Source organism: Perissodus microlepis, chromosome 17 (assembly GCF_051167445.1).
Source record: "Perissodus microlepis isolate ML-2025 ecotype Zambia chromosome 17, ASM5116744v1, whole genome shotgun sequence".
In the NCBI taxonomy this organism is placed as follows: Eukaryota; Metazoa; Chordata; class Actinopteri; order Cichliformes; family Cichlidae; genus Perissodus; species Perissodus microlepis.
This window is the reverse complement of record NC_140477.1, coordinates 1,333,131-1,350,131: the sequence shown is the minus strand read 5'-3', so window position 1 is coordinate 1,350,131 and position 17,001 is coordinate 1,333,131. Positions and strand designations below refer to the sequence as shown.

The 17,001-nt window shown below is 44.0% G+C and overlaps 1 protein-coding gene across 2 annotated transcripts in view; it reads right to left on the bottom strand.

Moving 5' to 3' along the window:
- Positions 1 to 2,521: 2,521 nt before the first annotated feature.
- nek7 (NIMA-related kinase 7) overlaps positions 2,522 to 17,001 on the bottom strand; it is a 64,122-nt gene continuing 49,642 nt past the window's right edge. For both annotated transcript variants that reach the window (XM_084909324.1, XM_084909325.1), the window contains exons 8-10: positions 14,049 to 14,143; positions 6,745 to 6,858; positions 2,522 to 4,762 (exon numbers count right to left, since the gene is read on the bottom strand). In XM_084909324.1, coding sequence (XP_084765450.1) covers positions 4,652 to 4,762; positions 6,745 to 6,858; positions 14,049 to 14,143 — 320 coding nt within the window. In that variant the 3' untranslated portion in view covers positions 2,522 to 4,651. The remainder of the gene's footprint in view (positions 4,763 to 6,744; positions 6,859 to 14,048; positions 14,144 to 17,001) is intronic.

The window sequence follows — 17,001 nt, the reverse complement described above, 5'->3', positions numbered from 1 at the left end:
AACTTTGCTCTACTGCCATTGTTCTATTGAAATTTAAAACCTTCATATGTGGATTTTATTTACCAAAAATCTGGTAATTCTTTGTTTTTACATTCATCAGGTCCCAATCAGCCCAAATAGCAAAGAGAAATTTAAAAAGCAGAAGTGTGGACTCGAGTCACATGACTTGGACTCGAGTCAGACTCGAGTCATTAATTTTATGACTTTAGCCTTGACTTGAAAAAATGTTCTAAGACTGGGACTTGACTTGGACTTGAACCGGTTTACTTGAAAAGACTTGATATTTCACCCCAAATCTAAAATTTAACACACATATTATACAGAAAGTGTGCACCATTAATTCAATTAATTCATTCATTTATTCCAACCACACTCCGTACGTATGTGTGCGTGAGCTGTAGCGCAGCCAATCAAATTAACCAGATTTTTTTAAGAAGAAAAATGCTCAAAAATGCTGCAAGGAGTTATTTTTTTCAGGTACATAAACTATGAAGTAGTCAACAAAAAAACGAAATGCAATATGCAAAACATGCAAGAAGAGAATCACATACAGAGATGGAACAACTTCCAACTTTGTCCGACAGTTGAAGTTGCATAAAGAACGGTAGGTGGTGCTTCTCTTTTGCTACGATGAGATAGCTGACTTCATCTAACTTTGTGATGTCAACTAACTTTAATGTGTATGATATTTTTGTCATGCTATTTTAAAGACTCGACTCTGACTTGAGGATAAAGACTTGAGACTTACTTGAGACTTGCAAAACAATGACTTGGTCCCACCTGTGTTAAAAAGCCATGAAAGAGTTCGGGTCCTAGGAGGTTGAATCAGGAGGGTCTGATTACTCAGCCCTGATCGTGACTCGGTAGTTGTAATTTTGTAAATATAAAAGTAGAGTAAATATAGGTGCACATCCTGATTATTTTCGTGCTTTTGCTGCATATTAACATATTTAGATTTTGTTTTACCTTCTCATCTGATCTGAATGTGTCCTGCAGCCACTGAAACACCCGCTGAGCCTCCACAGTGTGAGTAGCATTTAAAAACACACTAATCTTGTTGCCAGAGGTTGATGTCATTAGTCTGATCTGTGTAAATTCATTCAATAGTTCTGATGGATGTGAGAGGAAATGCATTTTTCTTTGCCTGTAACACCAGCTGACTCTCTCTCTATAAACCATATTAACAACCCTACTTGTCAGAAGCATTTCCTGTTCTTTTCATAATACCATATTAAATGTATATACGTCTTATTCTACATGTTGAATGTCACCACTTGGATATTCTTCTGTTATACAGACAATAGTAATGCTGTCATCACTGTTATCTTTGTGTCTTTGCCTTCATCACGTCTTCGGCCCTGGTTGTGGGAGTCTACACGATCTACCATCTGAAATGCATCAAGTCCAGAAACTAAACAATCACAGACGCTTAACAGAAGACAGACGAGTCTGATGGAGCCGATCCACGTGTCGTATACTTTCAGTTCATAAATAACATAATGACCTTTCTGACACATCTTAAAGATATTTTTTTTCCCTTTTCAGTTTTGACATCATGCTATAATTCTTTTTATGCTTTTTATAAGTAGAAAAATTAAATACTAGCTTCTATTAAATAAAAGCAAAAGTAAACATGGAAGTGTAGCAGAGGGTCTAAATACCTTTAGATGAAATGATTTGTTAACATTTTATTTTTGGGCTTTTACATTTGAAACTATTCTGTAGAAAAACTTCAACACAGTGGATGACATCAAAGGTTCTTTTACAGCAAACTTGATACTTGTTACATGTTGTGTTACATTTATACGGTGATTTCCTGTTTGTAATAAAACTTGTGTGTGTAACAAATTCTTATAATATGCAGCTATCCTATCAGTAAATAACACTGAAATGACGTCAGTGAGTTCAGTTTTCAGGATGAGCCTAATTTATCTGCACAGATGTTGAGCTGAATTGAACAAATATGAGGAACGAAAGTTTTCTGAAGTACAAACCAATGAAAGTTACAACTTACCTTTAAGCTGGAACACTGTGGTATCCTTACAAGTGAAATATTCCAGTTCTTACTTTGAAATGAAGTAAAAAGGACCAGTTTTACCATCCAGGCCCCTAAAACCCAAAATTAAAACCAGGGTCTCAAACTTACATGAGCTGCGGGCCACTGCTGACACTGGTCTCATTGGACGGTCGCTTTAGTGTTCAAGTAGTACAAAAAACAAGAAAACACAGAAATATTTCAGAAAATGTTATTTTTAACATTTCAAATATCTCTTTAAGAACTTATTTATGGGCCACAAGTAGGAGTGTCATGTGCCACAAGTGGCCCCCGGGCCGCATGTTTGGCCCCTGGGCCGCATGTTTGGCCCCTGGGCCGCATGTTTGGCCCCCGGGCCGCATGTTTGGCCCCCGGGCCGCATGTTTGAGCCCTGTGACCTGTAGCTCTGCTTGTGTTTTTGCAGAGAAAGCACGTTTGTCACAATCGAAACCTTCTCCAAGAAAAACAAGACAAAAGGAAGAAAAATGAAATTTGAAAGCTTTATTACATCGAGTTTGCATACAAGGTGTGTCACGGGTATGTTTCTGACATGAAATGTTCACTGAGAAAACTAAACTAACAAAACAATAAATATCAATTACCAGTACTTTGCATTGTGGCCGACACCTGGACTCTTCAATACTATGCTGAGGAGGACACGCGGAAAATAAACAGGGCAAAGCTAAAAGAGGCACAGTGGAGCGCTGCGATGCGTTGCATCAAGACAACACGAGCGCCGTGATGGTTAAAGTGACCGAGCGCTGTGTGAGGACCAACAGAAGAAACAACGTCTTTGTTTCTGCGTATTAACATTTGTTCCACATCTGCGGCGCTCTGCTGCTGTTAGAAATGCACTTTAACATAAATGATCAGGTGCCTTAATTAGATATGCTTCAAAGAAAAAGCATAAAAGGCCCTGAAACACTAAGCGCAGGAATTCTGTATAGCATCAAAGCAAAATATTTAATAAAAATAGTGCCACAGCTCCTTTAAAAACTCTAAAATACTGCAATGTTTTGGTGCTACACAGACGAGATTAACAGGACTGCAGGTGAAGATGATGAAAATTTAAGAGAGCAGAAACACTTTTATCGCCATGGGAACGGGAAACAACGAAGGAACAAAATCTAGGACGAGGTGAACGACAGCAAACACCAACTGCAAACACTGCGTTTGTAAGTATCAGACAAATAACTGCAACATTTTCTGTGAACACAAAATAACCTGCGCTGTCTCGGACCTGGAAGCTCGGACTTCGTATGTAACACAAGAATGTTGATAAAAACAAACATTAGAAACAGAGGACGTGTGCGTTTACAGGGTCTGACGCTAACGTGTAAGACACTGAAATAAAGCAGTGTCGAACCTCGTTTACAGGCTACACCTTCGCTGCATCGTCGCTGTCGTTACGTAAACCACTTCCTGTTTCTATTTAAGTCGTTTCCCTCTAAAGGCACAAACGGATCATTTTAATGGTTTCCTTTGTTATTCTTTGGTGGTGTTTATTTCCAGGTGCAGTACAACTAAATGTTTCCCCCTCAGTACAAATCTTTGGTAAAGCCTAGAAATCATAAAGATGCTTCCCCACATGTAAACCGTCTCCTCTCCTCTGATTGGCTGTTACCTGTGCTGTACTTTTAGCATGGATCAGTAACTTCTCACTTGTTACATAAAAGACACACGCACTGCAACTTACACAGCAGCATTAACACAGTTTTGTGTAGCTAATCTACTTTTCTGATGGCTCGGACACAAACGAAACTCTGCAGCTGCAGTTCATCTCTCGTTAGTTCAATCATGGAGGGAACCGTGTTGGTATCAGTGAGGAAGTGAACGTCACATGTAACAATGCTGCTGTTACAGTTTCTTTGCCTGCTCGGCTGTCAGAAAAGACACACTGTGATATTTTCAAAGACAATACATGGGCGTCACAATGACTTACATTCAAAGTGTTGTGGAGACATTTGCTCGTGTCCCCCAGCACAGCTGTAGTCTACCCTCTAAACGATCCTTCCTTTTCTAATACATTCATTAGACATGATCACCCTGCCAGCCTTCCAGTACCAGGGTAAAAAGTGCAACACAACAACACTTCAACCGCAATTAGACTCTGCAGAGTTGCTGTCAATGAGCGAACGTCTCTTCGCTCCATTTTTAGACGCTAATTTTATTTTTTTGTGCCATCTGAGGCGACTGTAGGTCATCGAGAGCTTTCGAGGTCAAATTTAATGATATTTTGCACTGATCGACTGTTGATGAATACTGAACATTGCGCCCATCTCTTTCCAGTACCTCTGCTTTAGCAGTACGTACACTGAGAAACAGTCTGACATGAGTAGAATGACGTGTTTGAAAGCCATAGCGACACATCGGTGAGATACAATACACATTAAAGTCTAGGAAAGGAGCTGCACTGGTAATATAATATATTCTTTACTCGAGGGGAGAAAAGGTTACAGACTGAACGAGCACTCTGAAAATTAAAAAAACGTGTTACTATTGATGACAAGAAACTGGAGCAAGTTTTCTATTAATGAAGACGGACGAGTCCAGCTTGAAAAGCAAGAAGGGTCGTGGACAGGAGTTCTGCAAGGCATAGTGTGCGTAACTCTGGGCTTAGCTGCCCTGCGTCATGCTCTGCATGTGTTTGGCAATGTCATACACGTAGGTGATGTCCGGCCTCTTCTCCGGGTCCGGGTTGATGCACATATCTACCAATTTCCTCAGCTGGCGGCGCGGGCGGGACAAAAAGAAGAGAAACATTGTCAGAGATGCAGTGAAACAAGATCACACTGGAATTTAGAAGAGCAGCTCTAGACAAACCTAACAGTTGCTAACAGCGCCCTCTAGGTGACCTCTCCCGTCATAGCAACAACAACAGAGCAACAGGTAAGCCGACTGAGACGGAGGCGCGTGGCTGGGGTAGCGCGCTAATCATTTATTGGTCTGCTGAATCCACTTTTACCTGAGCACACCCCCCATATGCACGCACACGCGCATGCACACGCACACAGCTGCCACTCCACTGCCATCCGGAGACAGCGCTTCCACTTGAAGCGGCGCGCGGTGGCTGATTGGAGCAGATAGACAGGCTCGCAGGCGGAACAGCCACCGCCATCATTAAAAAAAAAAAAAGATAATAAAAGACGAGGAAAGAAAGGGGAAAAAAAAACATCTACATGAGGTCGCTATGGTAACCGTCTGCCGACTTCCCGGCCGCTGTTGCGCGGCGCGCGGGCTCGGGCGAGTTTTGTGTATCGGCGCGCGAGTGTGCGTGTGAGCGAGAAAGTGAGGCAAAGATGCAAATTCAGACAGTCTGAGAATTAGTCGCACAGAATGGAGATGGGGAGGGCGCCGAGATGCAGATATGTAAAATATTCATGTGCGTGTGGGGGGTGGCGGAGCTGGCGAAGGGAGGCGTGTGTGGTGGGGGGAGCATAGATGGAGATGGTTAAATGACACAACAAAGATGAGCAGCTGACAGTTTGCTGCCGATCCTTCAGGAGCATTGTTTACATCCAGACAGGCGCTGCAGGCACCCCCCTCATCTCCATCTCTCCATCGCCCTGTCTCTCGCTCCATCATTCCCTCTCTCCTGCGCTTTGTCTTCCTTTCTCCTGGATGGGGGTGACATGTGGGGCAACGCAGAGGCTCAGCGTGGCGCTCGTGTGTGTGTGGAAAGAGCTCATGTTACAAATATACACTTGCAAGAACTAAAACACACACACACACACAGAGCAACCACAGAGGCTTAAAACACCTCACAATTAGCCTTTATCAGGCTAATGAGGTAAATACCAGAGTAAAACAAAAGCCTCTCTCTGCAGGGTAAACGAGCTCACTGGAGACACGAACAGCCATTTAAAATGAGCCACTGCAGACACACTGGCTACAGATCGGAGGCACTACAGGTAAAAACCACATCAGCGTGCTTTAAAGTCATACTGGGTTTATTAAATATATCTGAACTGGAAACTCAAACCTAAACCACAAGGTTAGCTGTGGGGTGATGTCATTCTGCAGTAGTTTTAATAGCACCAGGCCTCAAACATGATAAAGCACGACGGCATTCTTGACTTTAATCAGATATGAGGCAACTTTTTTTAAACAGTGCAAATCTAATAAATGTGCCAATAACCGAAAAAAGGTTCCAATACCTACACGTGCACGTGCGCCTGTGACTCGGAGTATGAGCATTTCACTACACGCATTTAAAAGAAACAGACGGGGGAAACGCCACCCACACAAAGAGGGCGCGCAAACAGAAAAACACGCAGATTCATGCACATGTCAGCGCTAATCAGCAATAAGGTGATCTTTAACCGCAGCCCGGCTGCATTACGTTTCTGCGCATGGATCAGTCTTCGCAGAATTACAGCAGACGCTTTAACGTTAACTAAGGGAAACGTGACACTCTGGCGCGTTTGGTTTCACCCCACCGTCGAGCGCGGCCAGATGCTTTTGATACGCGCGGCTAAAATCGTATCCAGCCTTCTGATCACAGTCCTGTGCTGCAGCTCAGGCAGACGGGTGGATTTCACTGACATAAAAATATAATTTAAGTGTTTGATATAAGTAAAAGGAAAGTGGCATCAAGAGAAAGAGACAGGGATTTGTATTAAAGACTATGGCGGCTGCTTTACAAACACTGAACAAGTCTATATTTACTCTGTTCCTGAGAAGTAAAGGCAGCTGATACGAGTACTTACCTCCTCTGAATAGTGATCTGAGGGAAGAGGGGGGTAGTCACACTGTTCTATCTTCTTACAAAGTGAGTAGAGGTTCATCTTATCCCCATAGAACGGACTCTGTAAGGCTGCCATCTGAAGCACAGACATAAGAAGACGTGGAGAGAGACAGAAAGTGGGAAAAAGACACGAGCAGTCAGTGAGTGAAGTTAAAACGGGAAGTAAAACACCCAATCAAGCTCTCAACAGGTGGCAGGCAGACGGCTCTGCACCCTGTGCTAACAGTAGAGTCTGCAGCTCTGCTACTGACGTGCATCCTATCGATTATTATGGGGATTGGGTGCAGGAGAAAATAAAGGAAGACAACAAGTCAATATGTAGAGCTTTGTGTACATATCAGCACATCCCGGTCTAAACTTCAGCCGAACCAAAACAAAACAAATCCACTGGAAGCTTCTCGCTCCAGGCTGGTGGACTTTCCTGCGATGCTGACGATGCGCTGCCAGACGAGTACGTATATTTTCTAGAAAACAAACGCAAGCAAGCAGAGCAGAGGCAGGGCAAATGGGAACGAGCAGGAAGAAGGGAAAGCGCATGGAAACCTTTGTTTGTGAGTGGAAGGAGGTGAAGGATCCTCGCTGCCTTTCTAAGAATAATGAAAGACGCACGCCATCTTTCCCAGACTCGGTGACTGACTCACTTCCTCTTGTAGAAAGGTGAAGCCTGCAGCACACTTGCATAACAAGCAGCCGCCAAAATGCTTACTGTTTTTCTGATTCAGTGCTTTCAAAAACAAGCAGCAGTAAGTGCTCGGTCATTATCACTGCTATGTGTGAGAAAGTGCTCAGAGCTTCCTTTGTATTCACGCACCAACATTAAATAGGAAATTGTGAGTTGCAGTAAGAGCACAATCAAAGTCGAATCACTCCTGGGTGATCTCATGATCTGTACAGTCTATTTGTGAGAAACACTTCTCTCTTCGATTTGTTTGCTATCTGCAGGCTGATGATCATGTCTGTAACAAAACTAGTGACCGGTATGTGAGCTTGTTCCAAACTTCAGAAAAGCAGCTGGAAAGAAGAGCGGGCCAATCAGTGGGAAGATTACACCTTACTATTTGAAGCATTGCTCAGGTGTCCCTTGGAGAAAGTACAGTGTGTGTTTGACAATCTGCTAATTGGTAGCGTGAAAACAGATGAGAACAAAGTCTCCATACGTGAATCCAAATGCAAAGCTTCCACACAGAGTACAGCAGGTTAGTGGGAATAAACCACCTTCAGCAAAATGAGAAGCTGCAGAGGAAAATATGTCTGTGTGAATCGGACCGACAAAGAAAAAGGAGGAAGTGTTTGAGGTAAAAGAATAAAGAGGCCATCTAGTGTCACACACAAACTCATTGGATTATTTCAGCTTCCTCACAGACTATTTTTCTGTCTTCATCAGCTAACACGTACAGTCGAGCGCTGCAGAGACAAGAAAACAGTCGTGCCTAGTGTGCTGGTGTTTCTAATGCACCAGTAAAAAGTAGCTGGCTTAATGATGGCTGCCTTCAATGAAACGTTTCAAATTTAGAGCAAAGATAAAAGACGTTTCCCATCAGCCAGATCTCGGCTGTCCGAGCCCGCGGAGGGAAAGCAAGACGACGGCAGCAGCGTTTACAATCGTGTTAATTATTACATGAATACTGTTCAGTAGGGCTGGGCTATATCATCCCGTTCACGGTAATACCGGTGTAATGTTGGGCAACGATAGGAAAATGACATATCGCGATAGAATATGGGTAAAACGCGCATGCGCTGTGCCTTTGTTTACATACGCACGTGGCGGCGACGCAGAATGAGAAGAGCGAAAGTGGATCGTTGAATGAAACAGATGAACCAGAACTGGTTTGTAAAAATGCTGCAACTTCACTGGTGTGGAACTGGTTTAGCTTTCGTCCGTCAGATACACAACAAAGCACTATTTTTGGTAGCGCATGCTAGCGGGCCGTCGTTATTACCGCGTTGTTTGGAAAATACGGCACACTTAAAATCATCCTTTGATTTTTCTGAACATCGACAGAGCCCCTTATAATCCCGTGAGCCTTATGTATGAACTCTGGTTGTGTTTACTGACCTGGAAACGAGTTTATGTACTCGGCGCTCGAAAAGCTGTCAAATGTTTCAGTACGACTTTGCTAAGCTACGAAGCCGCACCGCTCGATGGATTGTCGGAGCATTACGGCTATCGTAGGCGGAGCCTCGCGGAGTGATACGTACTGTGCTTCAACATAATGTTACCGTATTGTGTGTGTTTAGCCTCTTTTTAGGTTTTGTGGATGTTATACATGGTTATGCTGAGGACATGTCGGCCAGTTTCCACTGGAAATGCCTTTTGGTTAAACTGTCAGCGAGGAATTTGCATTTGCACTGTTACATTTTTATATAACTTTAATGCACATAAAAAAACAGCTGCTTGTTTAAGTGAAAATACATTGATGGGGGTTTTGCACTAATTAAGTTGAGGAGTTGTAAAGTATTTTGTCTCGTGTCAATTATATCGTCAGTTATATCGTTATAGCAAATTTTCAAATGTATATGGTGATAAATATTTTTGGTCATATCGCCCTGCTCTACTGTTCAACACATCCAGTGAAAGAGAATCTCCCTCTGTTGTCTGTGAACACCTCTCTGCCTCGACTGCAAGACCAGCAGCTGACAGTGCTGAATATTCATGCACGTCATCAATGATGCACTTCTGTTATTAGCAAAGTCACAATTTAAAACCTGATCCTGTCGTTACCAAGGCGAGCAGAAGCAGCCGTGTGCACACTCACAGGACGACTGAAGGATGCTAAATGTTACACAGCTGATGGTTAGCACACGCGTGGACTCAACAAAAACAAGTAATACTGGTGAACGTTTGCACAAAAGCACCTTCCCACATAGATGGTGCTCCACATTTAACACACACACACACACACACACACACAACGTACTACATTTAAAAAGCCATTAACACAGGTGGCAGCAAGTTAAGGTATTATTATTCCAACATGTTAATTACTCAGTGTGCTATTGCTATGGACCCTTATTTAATATGCATTTCCATAGACAACAGCTCACTACCTGCAATTAAATGACCGTCTAATTAATCATTCATTGCAGCTTGTAAATAAATCATCTGCCCAACAAGGCTGCTGAACCTATGAGTCATTTGCCACCGAGGTCAGTGGACATCTTGCCCTTTCATTTCAGAATCCAATCACTTTTGAATAACCACAGTCGATACTTGAAAATGCCAAAGCTCGCAGTGTCAGGCGCTCTGCTCACTCCCATGTTAAAAAAACAACAACAAGACAAAAACAGAAAAGAAAATACAAAAAAAGACTTTTTGTTGACAAAGATCATCATCATCATTACTTGATTCATTTCTACATGTAAAAATACACATTTCTGTCCATGTTCAGGTTTCATATTTTGAGGTATCCATGTAAGAATTAGCAGTTTCCAAAAATCCAGATTCCCCAATTAGCGAGTGAGACTGAGGGAGAGAAAGGGAGAAAAAAGAAGAGCTCCACTCCACACAGCAGCGTGTGAAGGGTTAAACAAGACCCCGTCGTATTTTCATGCATCTTCTGCTTTTGACAGATGAAAAATGTCAACTGTCCTGTTTGTATTTGGGAGTTTTTGCACTATTCATCTGCTTCATTAGTGCCTGCTGCTCCTAGCCCCTGACAGCTGCCGGCCCCCTGCTCACACACACACACACACCCCATAAAGATGCATACCCACACACACACACACACACAAACACACACTCACTCCTTTTTTCAGACTGTGTCGTCGCAACGGTTTAGATGATTGACTCACTCTCTGACCCCTGAGCCCCCGGTGTGTGTGCGCGATTGTGTGTGTATGTGTGTATGCTTCATTGATATTCGAGAGACATACAATGCACACGCATGCCTGCTGTCTGTCTGAGGGCTGTGAGCTGCTGGTGGCAGAACACACGCACACGTAGGTTTGTGCTTCTATATTTGTGAGGACCATCGCTGACACGATGCACTTCCCAGCCCCTCGTCCTGAAATGTAACATCACGGCTTCACAGGGAAACCCCAATGCAAACCACCACCTTAACACCACCTTAGCTGATTTATATCCTAACTCTAAACCAACTCGTAACCCTCGAGCAGCTGTTTCAAAGTCTATCATAAAGTAATGACTATCAGAATAGCCTCACGTCAAACGTTCCCACTCTGCTCTGCATTAGGCCAGGTCATGTATAGGTACCATCCCTCCCTAAAAGGTCTGCATAGGGCCTTCCAGTTTAATTAACATTGCTCTCACACGCTCGCTCTCCAGCTCCTCTCCCTGTACGCCAATTAAAGGAGCTGCGTGAGGCTCCCGCCTCCCCCCTCCCAACCACCTCCATCCCTCGAGCCTTTACGGCCTGAGACTAAAGAGCTCCTCAAAAATCCTCAGTTATAAATAAAAATACACATCGAACCATAAATGTATCAAAATAAAAACTATTTGTGTTTTCATCCTCTCTCTTTCTCACATATGCACCTACACGCCTGCAGCACTAGTTTGGTTTCACATCACAATGTCAGGCCTGCCTTTAGACACTGTGTGTGTGTGTGTGTGTGTGTGTGTGTGTGTGTGTGTGTGATTGACTGCCTAATTAAAATCTACAAATAATATTTTGTTAATAAAGTCTGACAGATAAGCAGGTAGAGCCACTTTTATTCATGCTTCACTCGCAGCCCGAGAGCAAACGAGGAGCTTCAACAACACAGAAAAAAGCCTTTAAAACCAAAAATCTCTGTGTTACTGCCACACAGAGGGTTAACCACAGCTCATCACATGCAAACGCCAGCTGCTCAGAGGACCTGGCATTTTTGGGCCTCGTAAAAGCTCCAGCAAAACAAGAGGGGAGGGGGCGTGGGCACAGTCAGAGGTACGGATGGTTACGCTTCATACAGGAAGGAGACGCATTCCAGTAAAACTTCTCGACATATTCTCCTCCTCCAACTTTAAGACCAAAACAGAAACCGCAAGAGATCTATGCAAGCAGGCGACTCACAGTGCGTGTGTGTGTGTGTGTGTGTGTGTGTGTGTGTGAGTGTGTGTGTGTGTGTGTGTGTGCGGTACTGATTCAAGTATGAGGTGGTTTTGACTGTAACGAGCGCTAGCAGACAGCAGTCTCATTGCCTGCCCTGCAACCATGTGACCATGTCGCCGTGGGAGACAACCCAGCTGAGCGTCCCCGTTTACGGCGGTGTCGACGGTTTGGGCGGAGGGTGCGGGGGCGGGGCCAGATGATGTAATGAAGTTGGACACAACAAGAAGGGGATCAAACAGAATGGGAGATGAAGACGGACGCAGATACAATGACCAGGTATCGACGTGCGGCCCCCTGGACACGAACTTAACCCCCAGGCACAGGGATGAAAAACGCAGGCTCTCTCAAAGTCCCTGGGTTACCGACGCACGCGCGCTCGCGGACGCACGCGCTCAAAAACCAGCGCGATCCTCCTATTGTACTGAAATCAATGAGCACCGAAGGGATCAGGCGTGGATTTCTGTGTGAATTCCTTATGCCTGAAGGTTAAGTGAGAAAAAGGAAGGCATTCGGAGAAAGCTGAAGATGTGAGCAAAGAGGAATGGAGAAGAGAGTTTTGGAGAGAGGCAAGTTTCCTGACAACGAATGCACCGCGGAGCCCTCTCAGTAAGAACAGGGCAAGGCGAGAGACTGCTCTTCAAAGAGAATATGCATGGCGTGGTGAGCGCTGCTCTGGTAACAATAAGCTTGTAAAATCTTTATCTCCACAGGCACCTTGCATGGCTCACCTTGACCTGATGGCTGGAGTTCTGTCTTTGCTCTTGTACCTGCAGTACTTTCTCTCTGAATGAGCACCCCCCATCCTTCTCCTCGCTCCAGCAATCTATAACCCCGCTCTCGCTTTTTTCCTCTGCTCCCAAACCTTCCATCTCCTCTCTTTTCATTCACTCTTATGACTCCTGCCTATTCCCCCACCCTTCTCCGGCTTCCTATATTGTTCATATATAGATCCTAAACTTTTTCACCCTCCATCTTTCTTCCTTGCCTTCTGGCTTACTCAAAGAGAAACAGTCTCATCCATTTTTCACTTTTGCTCTCGAGCTCACTCCCAGATTCTCCTCATCTCTGGTCTCCATCTTACTTTCTCTGTATTTGGTCTAGACTGTGACGCCAGTGAAATGCATGAAAGATCAAAGTGCTGTGTGCCAGCTAAAAGTGGAAAACAATCGATGCAGCACACGATCAAAGTTTTAACAAATGGGCAGACAGCGGCCTGTTGGAAAATGTTAATGTAACACCAAAGTCTGATGTTTAAAGAGTAAAGGCTGGGACTGTTGTAGGCGTGCCAGACCCAGTGCAGCCCAGCTGTTTTCTTAACAGTAACAGGAGCGGCTTCCATGCAAGCAATCACACAAACACACACAGAAACACTGAGTGTGACCTACAGCATCCACATCCTTCAACCAACCACAGACGTGCGCTGCCGCAGTGCATTGTGGGGAGCTAATTAGCATGAAGGACTGTGGTCTCTGAGCAACCATGACCTGCAAGCTGAGCTCAAACTTCTTCCTTACGCGTTCTCCACCTCTGTGCCTGAGGCGCTTTAGAGAAGGTGTAGTCACTGGTGCGTTGAAATGCAGCCCAAATGATCAGCAGCTCAGGGGAGTCGGGAGAGACGAGGGGAGGAAAATGTGGGCATTTCCTCAGCCCGCAGTGTGTTTCTGACTTTGTGCCCGGCCGTGTGTGTCTGCGTGCGCGCGCTGCACGGGAACGCCGGCGAGCTGCGATGTCAGATTGACTGCTATCATCCGTGTCTATCATCGTTCTGCTCCTCACTCCTTTCCCTTTGTTCCCTCTGTGTGTGCTCCTCCTGGGCTTGTCTCCACTCAGTGTGGTCTACAGCAGCGCCCTGTGGTGGTTTGCTCCCGACTAATCAAACTAGTCAGTGTCACCGGAAAGCTTCATCTAAAACACATGGCCATGTCAGTTCCCTTCACTCAGCAGACTCTCAATGTTTAGCAGGTCTACAGAACAGACTGCGAGGCCTGAACGAGCCGCGATCAGACGAGAGGAAAACAACAGCGACAGAACATCTAGAAGATAATATCACTAACGAAGCGTGCGTGTTTGTATTTTTCCCATTACTGCTTGTGTGTACATATCTTCATGCACGACGATGGATGAGAACGGGTTGTTTACACGTGTCAGCTCATGTGTTCTCCTGTCACTCCTACCGTCGAGTGCGAGGTGACAGTGTGTGCACGCGTTCCCAGTTTACCTCATAGAGCAGGCATCCTAGCGACCAGATGTCAGATTTGAAGTTGTAGCCGTTTTCATGTATCCTCTCCGGTGACATGTAGTAAGGAGTGCCCACTGGAACACGGTGGAAGGAGGGAGGGGGGGAGAGAAATGGACGAAACAGGAAACAGGACAAAAACAAAATGAGCGTTAACATTTTGCAAACCTGTTTTTCCTCCACATCAACAACGACACCCACACGGCTCACACGGCGATGGAGGTTCAACGTGTTTTTGTAACAAAGTGTGTCGTCTGTGTCATTTTGAAATAAGCTTGGATGTGAGGTCACATATCAGCACACATACCAAGACCATGCATGCAAGTTCAAGACAACACAAAGCTGTGTACACACACACACCATTTATCAATCACTTTTGATTACTGGGGCTCCGTAATGATCTGAAACAGCAGTCAGAGGATACGCCCGGGGAGCGGTGGGCCCGTTTCTGGTTTTGAAACTCAAGAATCCCAAACTGCCACAGCGAATGGCAGCGCTCCAGAAAATCAGACCGTCACCCAACTGGACACAACCAGGAGCCGCAGCTCGGCATACAGTCGTGACTCTGCAGGATGAGTTTGATGCAAGCTTTGATTTTTTTCATCTGCTTTCTGTTTATTGTGATTTCCCATGTAAAAGTCTACCAAGCACACCAGCAGAGGCTTTTTATTAGTCACATATAAAAGATGGAAATTTCACCAGCACCATAACCTGTGCTGAAAACACCTCAGATCATGTGAATAAAGTTAAAGATAAACAGCTAAATATGCTCAATAATTATCAACATTAGCTTGAATGCATTTTAGGCTCCATGCTGATCATTAACCTGACACTAAGCGGTTATTTTGTATCAGGCTTTATTACTTCAACGGTCAGTTTTTAACTTTAACTTAAAAGTCAATTCACGCACTGTAATCGAGGTTTCCTCTGAGCCCAGATTTTGGCAGACCTCTGCAAAGCGTGATTTTAGCTTTAGTGTTGTAACTAATGTGACGACAGCGCTTCAGAATAACATCACTAGTTAAACAAAAACGCTTCCTGCTGAGTCATGAATCCTCTTAGAAAACAATGTCATCACTCAGAAAATCCTCTGAGATCAGAACAAAGTCAAACGGGCTCTAGATGTTGGAGATCTGAACCCTTTGATTTTTGTTAAGGAGCATCAATGAGATAAGGAACATTTATTTATTGCAACAGGCTGCTCTGATCCTAAAACAAGACTGCAGAAGCACCTTTTTGTTATCCTCCTCTCTCGCAGTTATTTGATTTAGTGAAGCCAAAAAAAACAAAAACATATAACCTGGTTCAGTATGTTAAACTTCAGTCCAAGCCCCGCCTCATTTAACTTTCTTATTCTGAGGTGTAACCAATAGAATTAAATCTTAAACATTACTTGACGTTACAGACTGACTGAAACCATTGCAGGAGTGTTTTTATGGCTCCGAAACACAAAAAACGTATTAATTAAATGAGGTGGTGTTTCTTCTTTGTTTGTTTGATCCAAACCTGATCAGTCTTGCCCCAAGCACATAAACAAAACGTGACACGGGAAACGTGCAGAGCCAGGAGGAAGAGTTTTTATGGACTTGTTGAGTTTAAAATACACACAAACGCTGAGGGAAGCTGGGAGGGCGGGAACGGCTCTCGAGTGGAAAGATCTCGGGAGAAATGTCAGCCTGCGTGAAAACGTAACTGTCGTCTTAGCGTTCTCTTACGCTGGCGTGCGGGGCTATTCTGCGCATTAACAGGTCTGAGTAAGCTCGAATCCTGTAATTGCATTTAATAAAACTATTACAGAGGGGGCATTAGATTTGAAGTCTGTGGGAACTGAAATGAAAGCAAACGGCTTTAATTTCGGTGCAGATCTAATTGCATTGAGAAAACGTGTTTTTCTGTTAAATGTGTGATTGTGAATAATGAAGTGTTACCTGTCAGTCCGAAAATAATCAGCATCTGCACGGCAGAGAAGAAGCCAGAGAGCCAGTGGAAGAATACATGATAGTGGGAATGGCTGTTTTAATTGGTCATCAGGTTGTGTGTGTGTGTGTGTGTGTGTGTGTGTGTGGTCTCATGGTGCGGTCTGAACAGGCTCCCTTAACATTCATTATTAGTTGATTAAAAAGAATGAGCTTCTCTTATGCTAATAGTGGCATAAAAAAGGCAGCGGCGGCGGCTCGGCTCCTTCAGCAAGCTGAATTAAGGCCACATTACTTATTCATGCAAATAAATTGAAAGTCATGTTGGGATTGATTTCCATTATTGTGAATAGCAATGACAACACTGTATTCTCTGCCTAACAGGATAAGTGTTGTATAGGAGGTGAGAAGCCATCCACAATAAAGCCCGTGCACTCGTGAATCTGCTGCAAATGTAACCAAAGCTCGTCCCCTTTTAGATACAACTATTGATTAGACTGCACTCACTGTAGCTTGTAACACTGTCATATTAATGCTAAGTAAAGCATTTACATTACCAGGGTAACCCTCCTCTAATCTGTGTGCCACTCCAAAGCTATCGCTGCGTTTCTCATTAGCAGCCGTTCTGAACCAACCCCACACCAGTGAAACCTTTATGGTTTTCTTTGTATTTATATTATGCCTCTGTGTTTATGCCTGCTTTTATAACACAACCAAGGCTTTATATGAACGCGTAAAATCCCAAAATCATTTCCAACATCGACCGATGCGATCCTCCCCTTCTGTTTTTTCCTTTTCCTCGTTCACCCCCAGAACTCATCGTTAACACCTTTCTCATTACAGGTGTTAATTACAGGTATATTATATTACTGCCAATTGGCAGTAATAAGTAGTTATTCACTTCCTCTTCCTGGTCCTGCTCTTTCTTTCAATCGTTTTCTTGCTTAAATGCAAGTATCCACCTTAAATCTAAGTAACCTCAGCAGCTCGGTGTTCTTAATACTGATTTGATTTTTTGG